The sequence below is a fragment of the Apostichopus japonicus genome, chromosome 14 (genome assembly GCF_037975245.1).
Source record: "Apostichopus japonicus isolate 1M-3 chromosome 14, ASM3797524v1, whole genome shotgun sequence".
Classification (NCBI taxonomy): domain Eukaryota; kingdom Metazoa; phylum Echinodermata; class Holothuroidea; order Aspidochirotida; family Stichopodidae; genus Apostichopus; species Apostichopus japonicus.
The window spans coordinates 22,531,551-22,556,808 of NC_092574.1; the positions used below are offsets into that span (position 1 = coordinate 22,531,551).

Genomic DNA, 25,258 nt, shown 5'->3' on the forward strand with positions numbered 1-25,258 from the left:
ATTTCTATAAATTCCCAATCTATCAATCAAGTTTTTTATTCTTTTATGAATTTTTCCCAGATATATTATCCCCAGAGATATTTTTGCTGCAACTTAATATTTATGAAATTAAATCAAAAATGTCTTAACTAAACATTTTTTTTTGGAGGAAAAAGAAGCGATTTTAATTTTCTGCATGATCTAATTCAAGTTATAACATCAAAGTTATATCTATGCCAGTATGGTTTATATATTAGGCAATATAAACACTCAAAGATTAACATTCAACTACATATGCCTGCGTGGGGTGTTTTAGTTTTATGGTATGACAGAACGACCATTTCAAGGGACTTAAAAATGACATTATAACCCTATCGGTAACGACGAATATGAACTAATATTAAACAAACACCCAAAAAATAAGAAGCAAAATACAACCACGAGACCCCATAAAATAAAGGATAACGTCCCTAGTTGTTGTTTTTTTTTTGTCATTAAAGATTCATTGGTAAGGATTCCCGAAGTTTGGTACCTTTAATATTACTCACCCCCCACCCCTACTCGGGTTGGGGGTGATTAAGGCGCTACTGAATCGAGGTCTTTGCCTTCCTTTCATAAGGTTTACGGAGTCTTTCTTATTGTGGTTCCTCACTTTGAATATAACTCGAACGATAACTAGATTTTATTTTCCGTGATTGAGAACAATACAACAATAATGGAAATCTAAATAAGTAAGCCCATGAACATTAAATATTGTAGGTAAAGACTCCTAACATATAACACATATGCCTGTAACACAATCATTAAACAAAATACATGCCCCCCCCCCCTCCCCCACCCCACCCCTTTTCTATCTTCCATCGTCACGACGCAAATGTTTATTTCCAAGCAAGGTAACTTATAACTTATGAACATGTAAAGTGAAGCCAGAAACTACATTTGATACCCGGCACTAAAATGATACACCCCATGACCTAATTTTGCTCTGTACAAGTCATAACAACCAATCCGGACCTATTAGTACCATCCGTCTTCAAATGCTTGAAGAAAAATTAAGTTGTAACTTACTACTAACAACATCTTCTATATTACATTTCTTTTCCTTCGCGAAATAATACAGAATACAGTATTCTCTTGTCTATATCAAATCATAAAGTTCAAACAAGTACGTGGGGGCGTGGCTTTTTGTTACGTTATACGCGCCAATACACACACTATTAATCTACTCAGGACGAAGTTTTCAAAGGCTGGCTCTGATTGGTGCAAACTAATGAATTAATGGCATACCAAGCGAGTTTCTCAGCCAATCCCCGAGGGCGTACTACTATTGACTGGCTCGGAACGTGCACTGGGCCCCGTGTTGGAGTGAGTATGAAATATACACATCATCCAATATGCATTACTGTGTACACTGAAAGTGTAATTCAAGCCAATACAAAGCCAGTTGAATCGAACGGTTTAGGCTAGGGAAAAGCCAACGGGTAAAGAAAACACCAACACAGCATGGAGTGATTCCATCTAAAACACGACCAAAATAAAAGAAGGCAGCGACAAATATTTTGTTGGTATTTGCACGTGGGTTACTACCTCATAAAGTCTTGTGGAAATTGTACGTGAGAACGAACGGGACGTTTAGTACAAGGAAGCCGAACAAAATTTATACAGACAAATATTTGTCTGTCTTACATTCGAGCGACTGAAAATAATTTTAACGAACTTATATTCATTTTCCGATAAAACCAGGCAACTCATGATTTTGTTAAAACTGTTATTTGTTGATGTTTATTTCATATAATCTTACCAAATTAAAGTAAATTCAAATCTGAAACGACGCGAAAAAGTTTGTTAATAAAAGCGTATACTTTCCAGCTACTGTAGTACACAGAATAACTTTTGACAGGAGGAAACCGGACCAGCGGGACTTTGAGGTTTTCACTTGAGACACGGTAACCCGCTGAAATACGGATGTAGTTTTACTCGAGAAACTTGTTAAGATCGCTTCATAACTGAATACGACGTTAATTTGCTTGCTGTGGAGTTAACTTCTGGATGTTCCGACTTCCAGCTGTTACCAAGAGCAACGTTCCATAAAGTGTTTGTCAATCCATGAATCAACACTGTTTGTTGACAAAGCAATCCTTGACATTGTACCAGGATCAGGAACTTTTTTAAAAAGTGCAATAACTTCTTTCCGTGCAAAGTGACTCTTAATCAATTAGCAGTTACAAGTCAACCGAGTTTTAACACAGTTGGTATATACTTTTAATCACCTCTTCAACACACTGAAATCGACCGAACATTAGTTAACTTCGCTTGTTTGTTTTTTGCCCCAAAGTTTTTAATGGGTCATTTACCGAACTGAAAAGGCGGTTAAACTTTCAGCGTATTTTTAATCATACAGTGGAAGTTCTTACCAAGGGCGCAGCTTCGAAGTTGTTTTCCTCATGACTGACATATTGGTCTCCCATCTCTTGGACCAAGAGAGACACTACAAACTGGCCGAGACAATGATACCGGGACAATCTAAATTGTTGTACCAGCTCAATCGGTTCGTCACCGAGAGGGTCTCGGCTCGACGAGCTGGGATACAGAAGACGGTACGAGAAGTTTGTAAAGTGGTGACTGACATTTTGAAAGAAGTTGAAGTACAAGAGCCAAGGTTTATAAGTTCTCTCGTCGAGACCGATACGGCACGGTTTGAAGGCTTGACGGTCGTGTCGCCGATGGAATTTGAAATAGTCTTATTTCTGAATCAGATGGGAGTATTCAATTTTGTTGACGATGGGTCCGTACCAGGATGTGCAGTGTTAAAGCTAAGCGATGGGCGCAAGCGATCCATGTCTCTATGGGTCGAGTTTATAACTGCGTCGGGTTATCTCTCAGCCCGCAAAATTCGTTCTCGATTCCAAACTCTGGTAGCGCAAGCTGTTGACAAGTGCAAATATCGTGACATTGTGAAAATGATTGCAGATACTACTGAAGTCAAACTAAGGATACGCGAGCGCTATGTTGTACTGATTACGCCCGCCTTCAAGTGTAGTGGTATCTGGCCAAGAAGCGCCGCACATTGGCCCATGCCCCACATCCCCTGGCCGAATCCAGCTCTAGTGGCCGAAGTCAAGACTGAGGGGTTTAACCTCTTATCTAAAGAAAGTCCAGCCCAGGCCGGGAAACAATCCTCGGCCGAAGGAGACGCTTGGGTTCTGTCCTTCTCGGACGCGGAGAATAAACTCTTACAAGGCGGTTGTAGAAAGAAATGTCTAAGCATCTTAAAATCGTTGCGTGACAAACACCTTGACATGCCGGGACAACCCGTTAGGAATTATCACTTGAAGACGCTATTGTTGTACGAATGCGAAAAACACCCCCGGGAGATCGAATGGGACGAGACGTGCTTGGGAGACCGATTGAACGGGATCCTGCTTCAGATGATCTCGTGTTTACAAAATCGAAGATGTCCGCATTATTTCTTGACAGGACTAGACTTATTCCAATCGCAGCCGCATGCGGAACTCGATCAAGCTGCTAAACAAATCTGGAGGATAGCAAGAGAAATTTTAACCAACCCTAAGAGCTTAGAAAAACTTTGACAGATTTTGGTTTGTTTGGATCAAGAGAAAATTATTTATTTCGTCGTCGTCGTCTTTGTAAAAATCATCATGTTGGATTTAAAAAAAAAATACAAGAACAAAAATTTCATGGAAAAATGGTTATTATTATTATTATTTAAAGTAGCCGTTTTAAATCGCTTAAACTAACTGTGAAAATAGATGTATCGTGTCTTTGCAATCGCTAGTTCTTATGATTAATATCCTTCCATTTTACCCATCATTTGGGACATGTTTTTCTAGTCCAAAAAGCAATGGGCGTTGAATTGGATATGCCTCTTGAAAAGTAGTTATCTGGTTATATAAAAATTGTGTACGTGTGGTTTACCAACGTGTTTCATCATCCTGAAATTCCAAGCTCGTTTTTATGGAACCTTCGAAAACAAATTGGTACAAATTTATCTACAGGAATTGGTTTTTCATATATATTCGTCGTCATGCTGTTTAAAAAAGGTTTAAATGAATTTGTAGCAGTCTGAGAAAATTCTGTCGATGTGACGAAGCCAGAGCTGTTATTAATGGAAGTTTTATAACTGTGTGCACTAACATAGTATCTATGCAAACTTTACATTGTCTTGTATTGCCGTCAACGATATAGTTACTACTATAGTGTGGTAAAAACTTGCATTGGCTTTCCGAATCAGACAGGGAGCTATAGCTGTTTGTCGAGTGCGGCGGTCATCTATGACCTGTGCGTTACTGCCCGCTGAGAATAGAGTTCGTGTAGTCGATGTTATCATGCTGGGCCACCCTGGTAAGAATGTTGATTCATTTTCGTATAGAACTTCTATCTTAGCATGTGGCAAGAATTTAACACAAAAAAAAAAAAAACTAAATAAAGTCACCTTTGTTTTAAAAATGATAACCTGCCAAAAAAAAAAATGGACTATGATCTTAGTTTTTAATAAATTCACATTATTATGTTGGCTAACTTTATTGTTTAGTAATATTTCATATTATTATGGACATACACCGATGTTAAGTTATGAACTACAACCAACCTAAGCACGTAAATAAATTCAACATAACCAGGCAGGATAAACAATAAAATATGCTCATCTTTTTTTTCCTTTTCTTTCTTGTGTGTGTAACGCAATACATTCTTCGTTCTTGACGATTTAGGGTTTAATTATTCATTTCAAGTAATAGGTTCAACAATTGAACTACTTCTAATCACATTTCTACGTGAATTTTGTTTCGAATATTTCGAAAAAAAAAATTGGGAGTATAATTTTACATGCACTGGTACGAGGAAGTAAAATCAAATTGTTCCGCACAAATGTTGCATTTATTACATGGCCGACATCATTGTTTCTTTATGACTTTGATATTCCATCCATATGAAACACCGTAAATAATAGGAAAGAAGTATGTAAAACAAGATTAATGTAAATCAGCCATCGTTACAACTTAACCGCAAAAAAAAAACTTAATCCAACAAGCATATTTTGGGATAATTAATATTATTATCGTCAGCTTAATTTGTCGTTTTACTTTACGTTTTTACATGCAAACCCATAGGCCTATATCTGAACTGAATTCCTTCAAAACTGGTTTGTTAAAAAAAACTTCATTACTTCATGTAACTTAGGACGTTTGCAATAATTTTATGAAGTGTTGTTACTCAAGTGTGGGATGTCTTTACTTAATTGTTCAATCCCTCCTGTAAGTTTTAATGTTAAAGGGAAAAAGGATAACTCCGTTTTGTCTTTTCTCTATACAGCAGTATACTTATATCAAGCATATTGTCCACAACTTTGCCATTTTATTTTTTTAACAAGAGCAAAGTTTTATTCGCCTATATATGATGTATGGTAGAATCTAATGACAATGATAGCTGAGCAGTCACGTGACTAAATTTATTGTATTCGTCGTTTGTTTATGTTATGTGATTACGATTAAAACCTGCCCGTCTGTCATTATTATATAAATAGTTAATAATTAAAACAGTCTGCGAAACAATGAAACTTGCGACTATCATCATGGAAACAGAAGTACATTTAAATCAGACTTTAGGAGAGAAACAAAATTAAAACTTGAGATTTATGGTCAGTCGGTGATTGCTTTCAGTAACCATTATTAATATTTTGATTTTTTTTTTGTCGCTCAGCATACAATCGCCAAAAACGACTACAATTAATGACCATGAGAAGGGTCCAAAATTTCTATGGCAATATAATCATGCCATTATCAAACGACTAAATTAATGATATTTTTAAGTCACTGTGCGTGTACGTTGTTCTATTGTTTTGCTTTTCTTACGAATTACAATACAACCCATTGTGTTCTTGTCTTTGCTGGTCACATAAATGTGTATTAGCCTACATATAATAGACAATTGACATTGTTGAGGCTGTTAGTGGTAGCGGTAATCTTGTCGTGAACTTGTTGCATATACTACAGGGTATGTTTTCATTATTATTATTACCATTATTATTATGATTAAAAGTATAATTTATTTCCCTTGTTTCTTGTAGGTGTGATTGCAAAACTTTTGGTCTTCAAAAAGAGTTAGTAAGAAAAGATGTTTGTTAAAAATTTCAAAAAAAAAAATAACAGTACTCTCTTAAAATGATAGACTGAATTTTCCAGTGTAAAGTGCGATTGAAATTTTTTTCAGTGCATAAGACTGAGTTTAGACTGAAAACCAGTCCAAATAGTATGAAGAGTCCGTTGCACAGCTCAGTCTGTGTTTACACTGAACGTAATATCCAATCATATCGTTCAATTTTGTCACGGGATTGCGTCGATTTCAGTCGTTCTGTTCCACTGAAATGACGTCCAATCAGAAATGTAATACATGATCACGTGATCTTGATATTTGCATTATTACAATAGCTGAGCGGCGACCGCGACCGCTAGCGCATTGCATGCAGGCAGGGAAATGCACACTGTACATACGCACGTAACTACGGTGGGTAAGTACTCGTACGTGACACGTAGTACACTAGTACTAGTACTTGGACGTTGCAAAATGGCAGAATCGTTAAGAACGTTTCTTACGAAGAAAGGCTTCGATGAGGAAATCCTTACGCAGTTTGAGGGTATTTTATTCTTTTGTTTAATTAATATAAAATGTAAGCAGGCACAGTCGTGTGGCTTAGCCTGCGTGTATATTACATTTGTAGTTTGGAACACTGAACATGATGTTGACTGGAGGTAGGCCTAGTAAGTTAGGCCTAGTAACAGTAACATAGGCTCACTGGTTAGCAAGAATTAGGGGCCTACTGTACATAGTAACTAAGTTAGACATAGACTCAAGACTGTCAAGTTCGTCCTAACGTTACTCCTGGCATAGCCTAGGCAATTAAACGTAGCATAGACAAACTGTTTTCGATTGTTCTGTCTTGGCATATACTCTAATAATTTTTTTTGTGTATGCACGAAGTAACGTGAAAGACTGAACTCGATTGAAGCACTCCCACCAAGATAATCGACAACCAGAGACTAGCTAGGCGATTATCTTGTTATGCAGCCCGGAAAAGTTGCAAAAAAAATAAACCTTGCTTTGCATAATAAAATATTAAAAGAGTTTGTCGTATTTGTCAGAGACTGTGAAGTTTGTTACACAGCATATCTACGGCTCTGGTATGTTATATTACTAGACTGCAACCAGCGTGTTTTTATCTGCGTTTTGAGCTAGACATTTGATATGCATTGTTGCTCTGCATAAGGCGATTCATTGTTCAAATAAATCTGTGCACATTTCAAATTTCGTTGCGTTAGACATGTGTAGTCAGGCGTCGTATATTTGAGGCGATTGTGCATCATTCATTGCTGTTTACAGTGACTGTAAAATATTACAATAGTCTACCTGGGGAGAGAGCAGTCGGACAAAAAAATAAGGCCGTGGCTATTCTTAAGACTAGTCGTAACAATTATTTATAAACTATTCTTAAGACATCGGCGAATTCATGCGAATTCAAAGTAAATAAAGCAACTTCGCATGAAGTAGGGGTAACCCTAACCCTAACTCTAACCCTCAATCTAACCCTAACCGGAAATTATTGTTACTCCTGGTCGTAAAAATAGTACTCCTAGTCGTAAAAATAGCAACTGCGCATGCGCAAAAGGGAATTATTGTTACAACTAGTCGTAAGAATAGCCACTTTGAAAAAATAATTTTCATTTCCCACGCAGAAATTATATATACCGTCGCAACTCGTTCAAATGGTGAAAAATAATCACATAATTAAATGACTGCAAGTATTGTTTCATTGCTTTTTTGAATGATAAGTTTGGTGTAGGAATAGAACCCCAAAGTACAATGGTTTAATTTGCCCAAAAGTCAATAAACTTATAAAGGAAAAAATATGACTACACGCAAGTAGAATACTGCAGTAGCTGTGCATAGACATGTACTATACTCAGGGATGTAAGTCTTCCGGATTTTTACGGAAATCCGGTTTTTTTTTTAATTCCAATAAGTCTTCCGTATTTTTACGGAAATCCGTTTTTTTTTAATTCCAATAAAGTTCCACAAAATTGTTCGAATATCAAAGACACAACGCCGCAAAAATGCCTGGCCCGTTGCAGCAAGCTAACTTCAATTTTCACTCATCGATCACTCAAAATACTATTTCCAGTTTCGCATCATCGCATTGCACTGTACAACATTGTGCCATGTGAATATCGTTGCGTACGTGCGAACTTCAAATCGCTATAGCTCATTTCTGTCGTTGAAAAACCTTGCCTAATTCATGTTGATTGGACTGCTAATTAATATCTTCGTAACTGCTGGTGCTCGACATAAGTTTTGGAATTAACGCTTGTGATATTTGTGAGCGGCGGAAATCTACGGGATACGCATATGAAAGTCGATATTTGTGATCGCATTCGAATGTGAGACTGTTTTTTATTCCGTAGTTCGCTGCGACGTATTCGTAACTTTGAGCTAGCCTAACATAACGATAGTGTGTAAGTACAGTAGTACTGTAAGAACTAGGGGTAGGATGTGTTAGCGCTAATACTTCTAAGCTAGCCTAACATACAGTAACGATAGTGTGTAAGTAGTCAGAGCTATGAGTAGGATGTGTTAGGACGGCATTCACCTGGGGTCTCCGAATATTTTTGGGCTGCACTTACATCCCTGTATACTAACAATACTATAGTGTGTGTGCACGCGAACGTTGTTCTTTACACTGAACTGTGTACAACATGATACCAGCGCGCTTGTATGTACTAGCCTATGTAGTGTAGGAAACGAGCTCACCTGGTCCGCCATTCGTATGTGTTACCAAGCTCATTATAACTTGTAATGAGCAGACGCACACGCACGCGGGTTTCATTATATAATCATAGGGTGTGTATTTGCAATTCATGAGCGTTACGTCAGCTAATGTTCATTGCGTTCGTGTACACAATCTGTGTTGTTTCATGACCGCATTTAGGTTGCGAGGATGCGCGTCGGTTTTGAGCACAGTGTGGAGATATGGTAATGCTCAAAATCAGGTGAAAAGCGCTCGCAAATTTGTCTATAACTTGGGAACCAGTGAGTGGTATTGCATGAAACTTGTAATTAGATAGTATTTTATAAGCTTTGTACTGGTACACATTATTGCGACACTATTGTTTTCAAGATCCTAACCATCATCCCTAGAGTCAGTAGAGGTATGTGAAACAAAACATGACACCTTGTAATGTAATCCAGTTACTTTTCTTCTCTTCATTTATCGTGTGTTCTGCAGAATTAAGTTTGTGTATAACGAAATACTTGCTTCCACCATACTATGATATTCGTTAATAGTAGGCCGACATAGAATACAATTGTTAAGAATATATATGGCTATTCCTCCTATAACTCCTATAGTATATGGACTAGGCTAGCTACAAGTTAGGCTAATCTAACACATAGCAAGTACCTAGTCTGTTTAAGAATATTCAGCATTGTAATAAATAGGCCATCCATGTCTATGACTTAATGACCAGCTTTACAGCGACAACCACTAGCTTGTGATTGTATGGGTTTAACAAAGTATTTTGCACAAACCAATATTAAAATTCCATATTAAATTATATTGTATCAATCTTCAGTTTCATTGGTGTAGGCTGCAAATTACTCGGTGAAGCTGCCAGAAAACAGTGTGTGATTCGCTCATACTGATCATGCTGCTTTGATGTATAGGGAACTATCAAAAAAAGAAAATATATTTTAAAGGGCTCACAATTTGTGTTTTCACGTTCTTGCACAACACAATGTAGCAATATACCTACACTTACACACTGTGATACATCAATATATACCAGCAACCACTACCCATTTCTCTTTTTTTTTAGAATGCAGTCAACTTGACAAGATGTTTTGGTAACTTGTGACCTAACCGTACTAGAATGCACTAGAAAATGGGATTTATTTGTTTCAAGTGTGGACAACATATAAGTGGGAGGACAAGAGAATTAGGATATCATCTTCATGCATTTCACACAGTTGTAGGCTCAGGTGATCACCTAACTTGTGGACAAGATGGATGCATGAAGACATTCACCATAATTAATTCCTACTTGAGTCACATAAGGCATGAACATGCACCGCATCAGAATGAACAGATTGTTGGGAATAATTTAAATGAAAATAACCGGCATAATGATGTCAATCATGAAATTGACGATTTACCCGAACCAGAATTTGAAGAGAATGACATTTTTCAAGAAATGGAACCTGAAGTTAATGGACATGCTTTGGACTACCTAGAAGGTTTTGATCATGAATCACTAAAGAAGCTAGCCGTTCATTTGATTATAAAGTTGAGGTCTACCTGTTCAATTTCATTCTCATCAATACAAACAATTATTAGTGGTACAAGCGATATGTTTAGATATGCAGTTTCCTCTCTACAGCAGGATATGTTGCGCTTAATGGAAACACATGGAGTAGATATCAATGCCCCAGATGTAGGTAACCTTTGTGCAAAATTTAACTTGTTTGAAAATCCGTATGCTGGTATCGAAACAGAAAGAAAACAGGCTACATACATGGTCGAAAACTTAATGTTGGTCAAACCAATTCAGATTGCTTTAGGAACACGGTTTGAACAAGCAGTTGAACGGAAAACTGGTGAAATTGTACAGAAGGTAGTAACTGACAGCTTTCAATATATTCCTGTTGCTGAAGTTATTAAACTTATTTTGAGTCAACCTATTGTTAGAGAGTTGATTGAAAATGAAGAACACTCTCCTGAAAATTTTCTCCGAGGTTTTCAGGATGGCACACTATACAAACAATCTGGATTTTTTAAGGAACATCCATGTGCTCTACGTTTACAGCTATATTATGATGATGTAGAGGTAACAAATCCACTTGGCAGTAAAACTGGTGTTCATAAACTGGCTATGTTTTATTATTCAATCCAAAATCTACCAAGGCGTTTCAATTGTACAGCAAGTAGCATTCATTTGCTGGCCGCTTGTTATTACCAGGATGTGGCAAAATATGGCTTTGAGCCAATTTTGGCACCATTTATTGAAGAAATGAAACACTTTGAAAGTGATGATGGTGTTCAGCTTATGATTGATGGAAGAATGATCAATATTCATGGAAGTTTGGTGTCATATAGTGCAGACTCATTGGCAGCACATGCATTACTTGGTTTCATGAGCCCCTCTGCTAATAAGCTTTGCAGGTTATGTTATGCCTCACGTGATGATATTCAGAACTATTTTCTTGAAGATGATTTTGAGTTGAGAACAATTGATAGTCATGATTTAGATGCAGAAGAAGCTTCTCGACAAGGATTCAGAGACCCAAGAACTGGTGTAAGAAGCTATTGTCCTCTAAACACCTTGCGAAATTTTCACAGTGCTACCAACTTTAACTTAGACATCATGCATGATATGCTGGAAGGTGTATGCCCTTATGAAATTAAGTTATTGCTCCACCAGTTTATTTATGTGGATCATTTTATAACTGTAGAAGACTTCAATCAGCGATTGAAGGCATTTCATTTCCCTTTCAATGATAGAAAGAATAAGCCATCGGCAGTAATGCCTGACCGCCTTCGAAATATTGCAGACCACAAGTTAGGGCAAAAGGCAGTGCAGATGTGGTGCTTAACTAGAATGCTTCCTCTTCTCATTGGCAGTAGAGTTCCTTACAACAATGAATACTATGAATTGCTTTTGCTATTACTTCGATGCATGGATATTATTTTTGCTCCTGTAATCTCCACCTCTCATACCGTTTATCTGAAACATCTAATAATGGAACATCACGCTCAGTTCAAGTTGAAATTTCCAGGGCAACGTTTTATCAACAAACAACATCATATGGTTCATTATCCTACTTGCATAAGAATGTCTGGACCTCTGACTACACTTCAGTGTCTCAAATATGAGATGAAGCACTCATTTAGTAAGAAGATTGCTGCCATTAACTGCAACTTCAAGAATATATGCCAATCAGTCACTCTAAAGCATCAGATTATGCAATGTGCTGTATGGTCTGGCAGTGGTCTACGCCTTGACTTTGAATGTGCTGGAGGAAATTTAACTTCCATTGATTCACTAGCAGGAAGCAGGGTTATTGCAGAGCATCTACAAGTTGCTGAAGATACAGAAATATTTGAAGCACGTCAAGTGTCACTTTTTGGTACAGACTATAAGCCAAAATTATTTCTAGCAACAGATATGGTCGAGGACATACCACAATTTGGTCGTATTTGTAGCATTTTGGTTCGTGCACAGACACCTGAATCTGTTTACTTTGTAGTCCAGAAGTGGCGAAACAAAGGATTTTCCCCTCACTTTCATGCCTATGCAGTGACAAATTTGGACAACCCAGAATTCTCCATCGTACAGCTTGAGTCTCTCTTAGATTTCCATCCTCTGTCAGGATTAACCTCATATGAACAACATTCACCACTTTATCTGTGTCCGAGATACACCCTCAGTCAGAATAATTGAAGGTATATCAATAGTTTCTCTCTTTATTTCTAAACACAATAGTTGCAATTTATACACATGCTTAAAAAATGCTAAATGAGTTCTGTAGAATTGGTTTTTAATCCCCCAAGTTTTAATACACAAGTGCACTTGTCTTGCATAAGTCTCACGTCTTGCTAGTTGCTTTAAAAAATATCAAATTAACATATTTTCCCTGCACTAGTGATTATAGTATTTAACATTCATATTTGGGTAAAGCAGTGTAAAAAAGGAGAAATGATTAAAAGATTTCACATCAGTTATCAAAAGATCAAACCATGTTTGCTATCAAAACAGACTTCCTTTGTTGATAACATAACCAACTTTTGTGGTGAGCTGTTTTTCCCCACCATTAGCTGCTGCAAAGACAACCTTTTTAATGTGAATTGTGTGCCACATAGAAATTATCTTCTGTAGAAACTTATGCCGCATGTGTCTGCATTCTTCTTGTTTCAAGCTTCACCTAATTTTAACATTTTGCACTTCCACTTGTAGAAAATGATGTTGACATGGAGGTTTTTGGAAGCATGTCTGAAGAAGATCTCAAAGAAATTGGAATAACATCATTTGGAGTACGAAGGAAGCTATACATAGCCATTCAACAATGTAAGACAGATAAGGAAGAGGTAATGTGTGTATTTCGTTAATTGATTTTTTTTGGGGGGGGGGGGTGGGGGAATCACTACAGGTAATTTAGTCCCTTTAGAGTCCACACTCTTGACTTTGAGAAAGTAAGAGGTTGAAAGTCTTTGAAGACTCTACAAGCCTTCCTAATCCAAATCATCAAAAATATATCTCTTTCCTCAGAAATATGCAATTGATATTAAATGCATTTAATTGCCATGTAAGGTACTTGCTGTGTTAAACATATGTAAACATTATCACATATTCTATTACTGGTCCATGGCATTCAATCTGCACTTACATATGGAGACCACAAATCTATTACTGGTATGATATTTTCTACTCTTGATGGATTGCCTACAAGTTTGTGTATTCTTCCTTCTTACTTTCAGAATACCTATTAACCATCTTTTTTTTTCTTTTCAAAAGGATCATTTCTTTTGTTGTAAGGATTCAGAGCCATCTGATCTTGACTCAAGCTCTGTCTCACAATGGGATCCACAGGAAGAAGCATCTGTGTCAGGAAGTGGTCCTTCTGCAAGTTCTACTCCATGTAAGAAGATGAGGTCTGTGTCCCCAATCATGGTAAGTCCAGTTCTCACTTACTTTACATTTGCATTATTTAGTTTTAAACTGATTGGAAACATTGTGCCTGCAAAGCCCCTGTATATAACTCCATTTTGACGTAATGGTTTTGCACTGAAATTCTAAGGAAAAAATAAAACAGAGGGCCTTAAAGCCTCAAGGGGTGCCAAGTACAGCTCTTTTAACGAGATGCATATATACATTGGTAATGAGTGAAATGTTTAGGTATTTTGCACATTGGTCCAATTAATGAATTCTTAAAGGAAACACTCTCTGGAAGATTCACTACATGCAAGACAGGTCTGCAGTGCTTTCAAACCTCTGAAACCAGAATAGAGTGGCAATTAACTGAAGTAATGAGTAGTGATAGTATAAATGCTATACAACCAGTGTGTGATTAATAACATTTATTAATTTAGAACCAGGTAGCCTATTCAAGGTCAATTTGTTTGTGTCCTTTTTTGCTCAGAATGTGGCTGCTACTGATAGGTAAACATTAACCAGATGCATCTTGATTTCATTCTCTTTTAGAACTTTGGTCTGAAAGAAATGATGCTTAAACATTCTGAAGGAAAAGTTTTGGCCAAACAATTAGAGGATGCTGAAGTTTTGACAGATCAGTGTAGAAGAACACTAATACGCTTGACGGTAGCTTGCCTTATAGAAAAGACTGGTGACCTGTAAGTAGTATTAGATCAGTATCTTTGAGATACTGTTATGCCAGTGGCCAACTCTTTTCAGTATGAGGACCCTCTGTAACACTGCTAAGCATTGAGAAGCTAGTTTAACTTTTCATATTTTCTATATGTTGCAAGATAAAACTACTTTTTTAATGGAGTTCCTTCAGTGTCTGCAAAATCGATTGCCTCAAATTTGATCTAGGAATCTTTGGTTTCTTCAATAGGTATCCATCATCAGAGCAAAAAACACTACTGGCAAAAGAAATCATTGCAACATTTCCATCGGTTAAAGACACTACACAGGGAATGAAAGGTTATGTAAGTATTTTACTTTGCAAACTTCTGTAGGAATTGAGAACATCAACGATTTGCTATGCCTTTAGCAGGTGCACCTCTCCCCCATCCCCTACCTGCTGCCACTTACTATATTGCCCATGAAGAAATTATGTGACACTTCAGGCAAGACTTCTGAACTTGAAACATTCTCAGTTATAAATTAGACTTCATGACAAGGTTGAAGGCTTTCAAAGGCTGCACTAGTGCAAAGAACTTCACTGTGGCTCCTGAAATATTTAGAAAGAGGGAAACCATCAGCTGCAAGTGGTGTGTCAATATCAAATATTTGTAATAATCAAATGACAAATACTAGTAACACCTGACGGTTTTATGTAATTTAAAGATGGTTTGATTGAAAGTTTCTTTGTATGTTGTGTTTTCACCATATGTCATACCAACAGTATTGCTATATTAATTGAAAATATAAGTATACAAGTTTATATCATACTCAATCATAATATTATTTCAGTTGAATGATTAATTTTAATATCATAGAAGGTGTGACGTTTCCATTTGGAAAGTTTCTCTCTTATTTTCAAAGACCATTGAAGTCACTAAAATACATTGACATTGATTCCTTTGTTGATTTTTTTCACTGTGGCAAGTAAATTGCTACATAAAACAATAGCATGTCTACATGTGTTCCTTGTATACTCTAGGAACAGTTTTATGCAAATGGTCAGGGATTCATAGAATATCGTCTGAAGAACCTACGATCAACTCGACCAAAGGAGGAGAAGAGAAGGACAAGAAAAAGACAACCCTCGAGTCAACCATTGCCAGCTGAAGAAGAGGAAGATCATTCAAATGATCAAGAGCTTGCTGAAATGGTATATATTTTACTTTAAGTGTTAGAACTCATCCTATATGCTGGTTGAAGTAGATATTGTGCAATAATTAGAGTATTTAAAGATCTACTGTATTGACCCTAGATATAGCATATATCACTAAAACAATTCTTGCGGTTATGTTATCGACCTGCCATGGTCACAAAACTTTCCTAATTTGGGCCAATACAGCATATCTTTAAGAAGGGTCCACCGAAGTTCCTACAGTTAGTCCGAAGTACAATAATATGCAAATGTAATAATTTGTTGAAAACCAGAGATTGCGTCAAGAAGCTTTATGTACTATTAGTTCGCAAATTAAATGTACTTTTTAAGAAAAGTCATCCAAGAAAGAACCTGGGCACGAAACTGAAACAAACGGTGCAACCGCCATGGCAACATTTGCCAAATGACTAACCTCTTGACCCCAGTCCCCCTACATTGGGATCAGTGGACTGTGATCACAAGTAATTAGTGAGTTCTCGTCTGTTCTCATAGAGTTTACAATTTAAATGTATGTTATATTGGGCCCAAATATGATCACCAGCTGGTCAAACTTCTTAAACTATTTTGATTAACACCCTTTAGGAAACTTACCTCACTGAGACAGTCAGTCATCTTAGGTTCATTTAGAACGTCTGAGAAAAATTTGGATAGAAAAGATCTCCAGGAAACTACATTATGAAAACCTCTAGCAATTAGCTCTTGCTATTGTTTCTGGTCAATACAGACTCCCTTTAATTTCTCGAGGTTACTTTGGTATCATTGGGGCCAAAACAGCAGATTTGCAAAAAGGGTACTCCAAATTTCCCACAGTTAGTCCTAAGTACAAGAATATTGCAATAAAACAATTTTTTGAAAACCAGAGATTGCATCAATTTACATACTATTTGTTCACAATTTCAATTTCTCCAGGTTAATTGGATGAAGTACACACCTCCTTTGCAAGACAACAAGAACAGGCACAGAGAGACATTCAAGGATACATTTACCTATAGGAGGAGGATGTTAGGTCAGCAGAATCTCACCATTACAGAAATGCTGAAACAGTTCCCGAGAATGCAAGACATGCCTGAGTTGGTAATTAATTACAATTGATTTGCACTACATTGTTTAATGAGTATCAACATAATTGGAGAATGCAGAAATATTGATGAACTGACTTAAAATAGCAGCCGGTCTTTATGGAGTTATTTAAAAGGCAATTTTAAGTAGTAAAACTTGCTTTAATGCCATTTTGGCCTTTGAGAATGTGAGTGATGGTGGCCTGTATAATATTCAAACTACTATGGAGCCAAAACTAGTTTTGTGTACTACAGTGCTCAGATAACTGAGTTGCTGAGTAACTAAGTTGTAACTTAGAGTAGCCTCTTGGAATGGGTATGCTGTACCACCACAATATGTCCAGAGGGCCATGCCATGAAAGGAGCATCAGCACATCATCAGTGTAATGCTATAAGCCTCAAACAGTTCTTGACTCTTTAAACCTGCACTGCTCAGACCACCAGGCCAATGCCCTAATCACCATAACTCTCACTAATGCAACCAAATGTCCCAAGAAATAATAAGTTAAATGTATGTATTTAAACTGTATTTTGAAGTAGGAAATACTTGACAATTCTTCTTTTGTTATGAAAGGTTTATCACGCCAGACACATTCAGTAGTCTATTAAGGTCCCATGAGCACAATTCAGGTCCACTGAATGCCACTTGGCTCCTGCTTTTAAAAGCACCCATTGGTCATGGTCGAGAATCATGTGGTTCACTCACATCCGGTAAATGGAACATAAAACGACTGACCCCGGAGCAGGATGGGATCAGCTACCCTTAATCGCAATATCATGAGTGCCCAAGTCAAGTTTTGCTGGTTCCACATGACAATAACAGTCTCTCTTGTTTTTTTCCTTTCAGATCAATGTAGAATTTGACTTAATGTATCCTGAAAAATCCCAGAATTTCCTGACTAAATGGGATGCCTACTTCAAGAAGCGTATCATAGCTGTAGGAAAGAAGTTTTCAACAGCTGTGGCCTTGCTAATCAATTCTTTTGATGAGTGTGACAGTAAGTTTGATCATTTTTGTTCAAGTATGTTGGGGTAGTAGGTTTGACGTAAGTCTGTCCTATGGATTGGTGTGTTCATTCAGAGAATAATGCCTACATTAGAAAGAAAGACTGCCTTAAGCTCTTGGAATTTTTAGATGTGCCCTTTAATTAGTTAATTAGAGAGGCACTGTAAAAGTTGTGGGAGGTGGATGGGAAATCTCCATACCATTTGACCTATGGTGCATTTCTGTGATGTTCTAATTCTTTGATATTGTTTCTTTTCATTTTAGAAGACATCTGTGCAATATCTGCTCTTATCTACATGTTGCACAGATCTGTCAACATGAAGAGGTCCAGTTATGGGAAGCTGGCAACTAGTAGATCTGGAGCTGTCCTGTACTTTATACAGAATATACCTGTAAGTAAAACCTGTAATGAATTAATGGATATTTACAAGGGGCCACTGAAAAACCATGCAAATAAGTGATGCTTTCATCACACTGTTAATAGTAATACCAGTATCCAACCTACCCATAGTGCTGATATCATCCCCCATAGTCTGCAATAACATCTTTCCAATTGTGTATTTCTTTCTAAACATGTTTGCTAATACATAAAGTAGCACCAATGAGACCGTTGCTTTGTTATATATATCACTGAGTATGGTACAGTGTGGCCTTCAATACATGCACACTGGGACTCAGAAAATGCAAACACTGGCATATATGTGAATTAAGGCCGGATTTGTTTTGATCTGATCTTGTTTAATTGTTCACATTTGCCAAACAGCCTAAATGTTGACAATAAAGTGCAGTATATGTGAAAGTGTGATTATAGGCTTACTGTGAGCAAAGGAAGAGACAATTTGGTGTCTTGACACAACATGTGACCTAACGATCTTGTCAGCATTGAAACCTCATCACAATACATATATATTTTTTTTTTAAATGTACTAGCATTCTAAACCAAGAAAATGCCATCCATGATAGGTTCGGCTATCCCTTGCTTATTATTATTATTATTATTGGTAGTTGTTACACTGGTCAAAGTTTCTTTGCAGGCCATCCTTCATTGTATACATCACATGTAACATACATTGCATATGTGGTGACCAAAGCTAGCTCTGCCCTCTCTTGCCAGTCGTATGTATTGTCATTATTCTTTCCTAGGGAAATACAAGTACTGTATCCTTTGTTTCTAGGTTCCAAGTTAAGGAATCCCATGACATGATTGATTTATCGATGTCAGGAGTTCTCAACAATTGGGTTCATTTAAAATGCATTAATGGGTTAAGTTCACTCCCTTGACAATTCTATAATAATATTCCTTTAAATTGATTTCATATCCTTACTCAACAGGAAGGCACAGATGTTGAAGTTGCAGCCCGAGAAAGGAACGTCTATCGTCAGCCATTTATACTTTCTGTTGGACATGAAACTGGCCATCAGCAATATTTCATTGTAGCCGACAAAATGGCTATTCCAGCTGGGGAAAATATTGTGGAGGCAGCTGACATGCTCTTCAAATGTCACTATGTATTTAATGTTGAATACGCCCCACCTCTCCAGCAATTTTGGGAGTTTTTGGCTTCTGTGATCTATGAAGTCTTGCCACCAACAGAAGTCAAGTCTCTTGTGCGAAGCTTAGCCACATCGGTCAGAGCTGTAAGCTTTCAGTAAAAAGGGAATGTTGTGATTGTATTACATTAGTTATTTTCACTGTTGTAGCCAATGGCAATTAAATCTTGGGAATCCAATACCCCTGTGATTGATTATTTCCTTCTTTGCTCATGTTGGAAGCATAAACATCTCAAGGTCAAATCATTGTTTCACTTTGGTGGAATGCAAAGATCTTTTGGAACATAGTACCTGTATGACATTACATAATTCCTACTTAAGTTTGTTTGTTAATTTTCTTGCATTTAAATACGCAATTGCTTGTTAACTTTAACCACAGATATACATTGGATAGAAGTCGCTTTACATCATCTGACAATGATAGATGTTTGCCGCGAACTGAAGATGTCTCACACCATTTTAAATCCATTCAAATCAATGATTCACGTACATGATTTGCATGTTAAGTGAACAAGATTCAACTGTTCGGAACCTGTGTGGCAATTTGCTCAAGCTTCAAACTTAAAACAGGGAATACTTCAGACTTGCTCAAAGTTTTGGCAATCTTCTATACCGTCTGTTTTCATTAGAAGTGTAATAAGTAATGCTATTAGTAGCATGCATAGTGCATACTACCATGGACTGTAGGTGTTCTTGTTTTGTGGAATTCCTCTTTTAAAATTAAATATAACATCAATAATGACAGGCATTTTAATTGCTTACTCACATCTTTGCAACGTCTGCGCATATATCCTGAAGATTTTTTGTCTTTATCTTTATTAAGGTAAATCCAGAGTAAGACAAATTTATCAGGCCCTTGATTGCCTGATGTTCATGTTCTATAAAAAACGACAGTGTAGGCTATTTGTTTGCACTTCAAATGTTTGAATCGTGCAAACACTAAACGTTGCTTCTCTCCAGTGCAGCTCTGTGATGTTAATGTATTCAGTGACAGAGATAGAAGCAGATAGATTAAACAATACACGAGCTAGTACAGGAATTTACACGAAGCATAGAAATTATTTTTTTAATTAAGTCAATTTTTAGCTGAAAACATTAGCTCACACCAATGAATTTAATTCTATTTCATATTTGAAGCCAAATGTTAGACTCTCTTACATGTTATCCCTGTAAGGTATCTACAATTCTTGTTCAACTGATATTATATCCAAAGTATAGTGTGTTCACTGATGTTGAAATATCATTTGTTTTCAACCATTTTTTTTTAACTTTCATTGACCATGTTGAAATATAACATGATTTGTTTAACATTGATCCGAATAGTTTATTGTGTTTTCTGGTGTTTGTGTGGAGAAAAAGACTGAAATTAAGACCACAATAATTCAGAAGCCGTTATGCACCTTTCAGTAAATTCCCCTGCATTAACAGATCATTGAATGTTGTCGTTGATGGCCTTAAATGCATCTATGTTGAAGAATTCCAGCACTTATCCAACACGGAGGATCAATAGAAAAGCTTGTTCAATCCAGAATTTGCAGTTTATAAGATTGACAGTATAGCTGTGATGTGTAATAATTCAGTCTAAAGGACCGACTGTTCAGTCTGATATCAGTCTAATAGACTGAAAGTATTCAATCTAATTAAGACTGGTGCTGCAATAAATCAGTCTAAACTGCTGACTGTTCAGTCTAAAGTGGTTTGATTTTCAGTCTATTAGACTGAAGAGTATTTAGTCTAATTAAGACTGACCTTCAGTCTTTACATTTCAGACTGGAATTCAGTCTAAGTAGTCTGATCCCTTATCCCATCCATCATTAGACTGAAATTTCAGTCGATTAGACTGAAATTTCAGTCTCTCATTTTAAGAGAGTATCTTTACTATGTTGTACACTTTGCCATTGAAAGATTTATTTCACTTAATCATGAAAGAGAAAACTACTAAAAAAGAGAAAATAATTGGATCAAGGAAACAAATAAAAGATATTCAACAAGAATTGAGAAAAAAAATGAGACTTGTGTTCATCCTTTTTCTATAGTTCGCCTTTTTTTTGTGTGTGCGATAATGACGAAATTTCGAATTTTGGTCATTATGGATTTCTTACTAAAGTTAGAGAGCTTCGAAATAATAGAGAGAGCGGGGGGGGGGGGGGGGAGTAGCAACAATAATTAATGTACAATATTTACCTCTTCGACACCTTTCCATTTTAACGCGAATCAAAAAATCCTTACAAACACCATTTTACGATATTCAGTAATTTAAAATCATTTTATTTAAAACATTTAATTCAATTCATGAATATTTAATTTTAATTTATCGCTATAGGATACATGGCGGTTAAGGGAATTTGAACCGATTAAGACGAGTCCATGTGACTTAATAAGAGAAAAAAAGTCACGTCATCATTTCATTATTTTCCTAGAACGTTTTCAACAAATTACCACTTTCATCCGATGTAAACGTTAGCACAAACTTAAATATCGACGATTTACAGACTTTACAGGATAACAAACGGAAGAGAGAAAAACACACACACACACATACATACATACATACAAACAGTGAAGTTAACACTGAAGTTTTGTTTCTTAGCCATCTAGTTATTATCAGCAATATGCAGAACGAATTACGTATACACCGACAAGTTTTACCATTTGCATATTTTTTGGGGGGCTACAATGGTTCCGTAACAACTACCTAAACTTACTAAAAATCAGGATTTTTACAAATATTCCCAATAGATTCTGCGTTTATTTGTTTTTATATTTATATACATATATTTTTTATTATGGATCTCAAAGCAAGTCTTAACTATGATACAACAGGTAAATACAACAGAAATATCACAGTGTGACGAATACGTTAAACACAAAAATGTTTTTGGATTATTATTGCCATTACAATACAAAAAAATACTACTTTATCATAACAACTTTATTAAATCGGACAAATTTTCATTTGTTAACTTATGCATAGACTGAAAACCTCTCTTTGGTTGGATGAGAAAGTTGAATATAAAATTCTCATAACGGATTAAATTAATTATATTTTACTGTCGAGTTGACCAAACACGAACTTATGATAGACTGTTGAAAGAGTGAGTGCTCTTGTTAACCAGTTATACCTCTTTATTTTCAAAAGGCTATATCCCGCAATAGATTAACTTTCACAACTTCACAGAATACAATTGTTTCACACGAATTCGAGTAAAATTTAAAATTCAATCAACTGTGCTTGGATTTCAATCTTTCTTAATTATTGAACTAAATGTTAGTTTAAACTTGATACAAACTTCTGAGGAAACCAGTTACATCTTTATTTTCAAAAGGCTATATCCCGCTATAGATTAACCTTCATAAATTCACAGTACACTTGCTTCACACGAATTTGAGTAAAAATAAATTTCATATCAACTATGCTTAGATTTCAATCCTTCTTATTTAGTGAACTAAATGTTAATTTAAACTTAAAAACAATCTTCTTATGAAAAGAATTGGCTAAGTCCCCGTTCGACAATGCAATTTTTCTGAAGCATTTTCACACGAAAACCTCTTTTCAAGTTTATGATATAAAATGCTTTCCAACGAATCAAGGGATTATTAACCCCATTGAAGTTGTTTTGAAATAGGGAGACAAATACCACAAAGCGGACCTGGGTCAACGATATTGTTTACCTTGTAAAATGAGGTAGCACTAATTAAATGCCCTCCTTATTCTTTCCATTTACCGCAAACGTCACAGAAATTTCATAAATGCACGTCACCTGTCCCGAGCTTTACCGAAAATGATACAAACAAGTCGAATAACAACAGTGCGTACATCTGACTTTGAATTATATATCTTTTGATTTCTTGTCGAGTATTACAATCTTTCACTTAAAGAATAATTATCGAGTGAACTTCCCAGCCCACTCTTAAAAACTGGTTTTATTCGAAAATTAACGGAATTAACGACCTTTTTGTTATGATTACGTTTTGTAAAGAAACATTTCCGATTTTCTTTGGCCTGATAATAATTTTAATTTTAGTAATACAATTTTAATTCTTCTTTCCAACGAATTAAGGCTTGCAAAGATATCAGAAAGAAGCACCCGCCAACCGAATTGAGCTAGAAAAAATGACCTAAATAATTGATCAAACTTACAGCTCAGGGATTCTCGTTAACGTTGTTGAATTATTTACAGTTTACAAGTGGATATATTACTATAGTCTCTCACTTGAAACGACTGAAATCACATCTATAAATTATTGCGATTGTGACGAGACACTACGATGACACGAAGAGGTCTAAAAGATGATCTGTAAAATTTGATAAACTGTTGCATTTTAACGGTATCGACTTAAAAGTAAACTAACGTTTCATCCTTGGGGTTGGGGATGTTTGGGGAGGAAAGAGAAAGGGACAGGACTGGAACTGATGGATAAGTAGGGGGGGGGGGGGGGGGTTCAGTAATCCAACGTTACCTTTTTTGAGCAATGGCTATGTTCTACTTTTTGCAACTAATAATAATAATATTCTTCAATCAAATAATGCCTTTATCAATTCTTGCCATTATGAAATTTGCGACTAGGTATTCCAAAGGAAACTAAGACTAAGAGAGAATTTCAAAAAAGCTCGTCATTTGAAAAAAAAAAACCCATTATGATATGTTAATGTAGGACGTTAATCAAATTGCGAGTCATTTCTGTAAGCCATTAAAATGTTGTCCGGACAAGACTTCAAATTTAAAATAATAATAATAATGAAACCCTCCAAAACAAACTTGGCATATTTCTTCATTAATGTTACAGAAATTAAATTTCTTCATTAATGTTACAGACATCATAAATATTTAATGCATGGGATCTGGAAAACAAGTACACAATGGAATATAGGCATGACTGCTTAATTTTACGCTGATTACATAATTAACTCGTATATGGCAATTACGCTTAATTAGGGTATTTCATACGTACGCTATGAAACAAAACCTTGTATGAATATTTTGGTCTCATTAAGGTCAATTACGTGTTAATTTGAAAGCGGAGGCAGTCGCCATTGTGACCTATAAGGACTAAATAAGTAAACACTTCAGATTGATTCTGTTAGATTCTGTCACTTTTCCACCAAAAAATATTAACAATAATAATGTATGAATGTACGATCTTATCATATCTGCTTTGTTTTGAATGGAGTCATTTTAGTCGGAAGCAGTACCAAGAAAAAGAAATCAAATTCAGATGACTGGTATTGAAGGGCATCATAATAAATAAATTAATATTAAATTACATTAAAAAACAAATCTTCGTAGGTCTGAAATAATTATGATATCAATATGGTTGAACCATTTTAACACCTAATAACACAAATAACACAATTTATGATGCAAATTATGCACCCGCATCATACGCAAGATAAATCTAAAAATTTTTGCTTATGGTGTAAGTAACATACATGTGAGGAGCAGCGTTTAAAATATACCAAAACGAAGAATGGGAACAGAGTAAAAGGAAATGGATCGTAGGCGGAGGAGGAATGGGTAAAGTGGTATCCTTATCTAATATATATATATATATATATATATATATATATATATATATATATATATATATGTGTGTGTGTGTGTGTGCGTGTGTGTATGTGTACTGTTTGGTACTGGTGATCACGAAAATTCCAAGGTTAATCATTCCGAGAATCATTCCGCTTATATTAGCTTAACCGAAGAATGAAGTCACGCAAACCCAAGGATACGAAAGACAAAAAAGAAAACTTGTGTTTATAGTTAATGTTAAACGAAGCAGAGTCACGAAAACAGACGATTTATGTTTTTGTATTGTATTAATGGACATGTAGTCCTACACGAAAAACAAATCAAGTTAAATAAACGGTATACCTATACATCATCACTGTTGCAAAAGTCTGCATGTACACATAACATAGCTTTAAACGAATAACATTAGTGGAGCAAGTTTACATGTCGTGCCCTAATGTAAATCTGGAATAATGAACATGAAATGTAACACGACGATGGTCATGACTGATTAAGTATGTTAAAAACTTGTGTAATATTTAACTGAAGGTGAAAAAAATGGGACTACTCTGATG

General features: G+C 36.0%; 3 protein-coding genes across 15 annotated transcripts in view; 2 read left to right on the plus strand and 1 right to left on the minus strand.

The window, feature by feature from the left end:
- LOC139979932 (neurobeachin-like) overlaps window positions 1-25,258 on the minus strand; it is a 282,051-nt gene that overhangs the window by 52,965 nt on the left and 203,828 nt on the right. The window lies entirely within an intron of this gene.
- Window positions 1,293-4,639, plus strand: LOC139979674 (protein mab-21-like 2). The gene has a single exon (XM_071990691.1). The coding sequence runs from the start codon at window positions 2,424-2,426 to the stop codon at window positions 3,567-3,569; it is 1,146 nt and encodes a 381-aa protein (XP_071846792.1). The 5' UTR covers window positions 1,293-2,423; the 3' UTR covers window positions 3,570-4,639.
- LOC139979673 (uncharacterized) lies at window positions 6,153-20,490 on the plus strand. Of its 4 annotated transcripts, none has more exons than XM_071990688.1 (10): window positions 6,253-6,631; window positions 12,999-13,129; window positions 13,578-13,712; window positions 14,244-14,392; window positions 14,617-14,710; window positions 15,388-15,558; window positions 16,471-16,635; window positions 17,467-17,617; window positions 17,890-18,017; window positions 18,958-20,490. In XM_071990688.1, exons 1-10 carry the CDS (start codon window positions 6,472-6,474, stop codon window positions 19,276-19,278), a joined length of 1,605 nt encoding a protein of 534 aa, XP_071846789.1. In that variant the 5' UTR covers window positions 6,253-6,471; the 3' UTR covers window positions 19,279-20,490. The 4 variants fall into 4 exon arrangements, with proteins under 4 accessions (XP_071846787.1, XP_071846789.1, XP_071846788.1 ...); XM_071990687.1 differs by having other exon boundaries at window positions 6,312-6,631; window positions 13,557-13,712; XM_071990689.1 differs by lacking the exon at window positions 6,253-6,631 and adding an exon at window positions 12,292-12,487 and having other exon boundaries at window positions 13,557-13,712.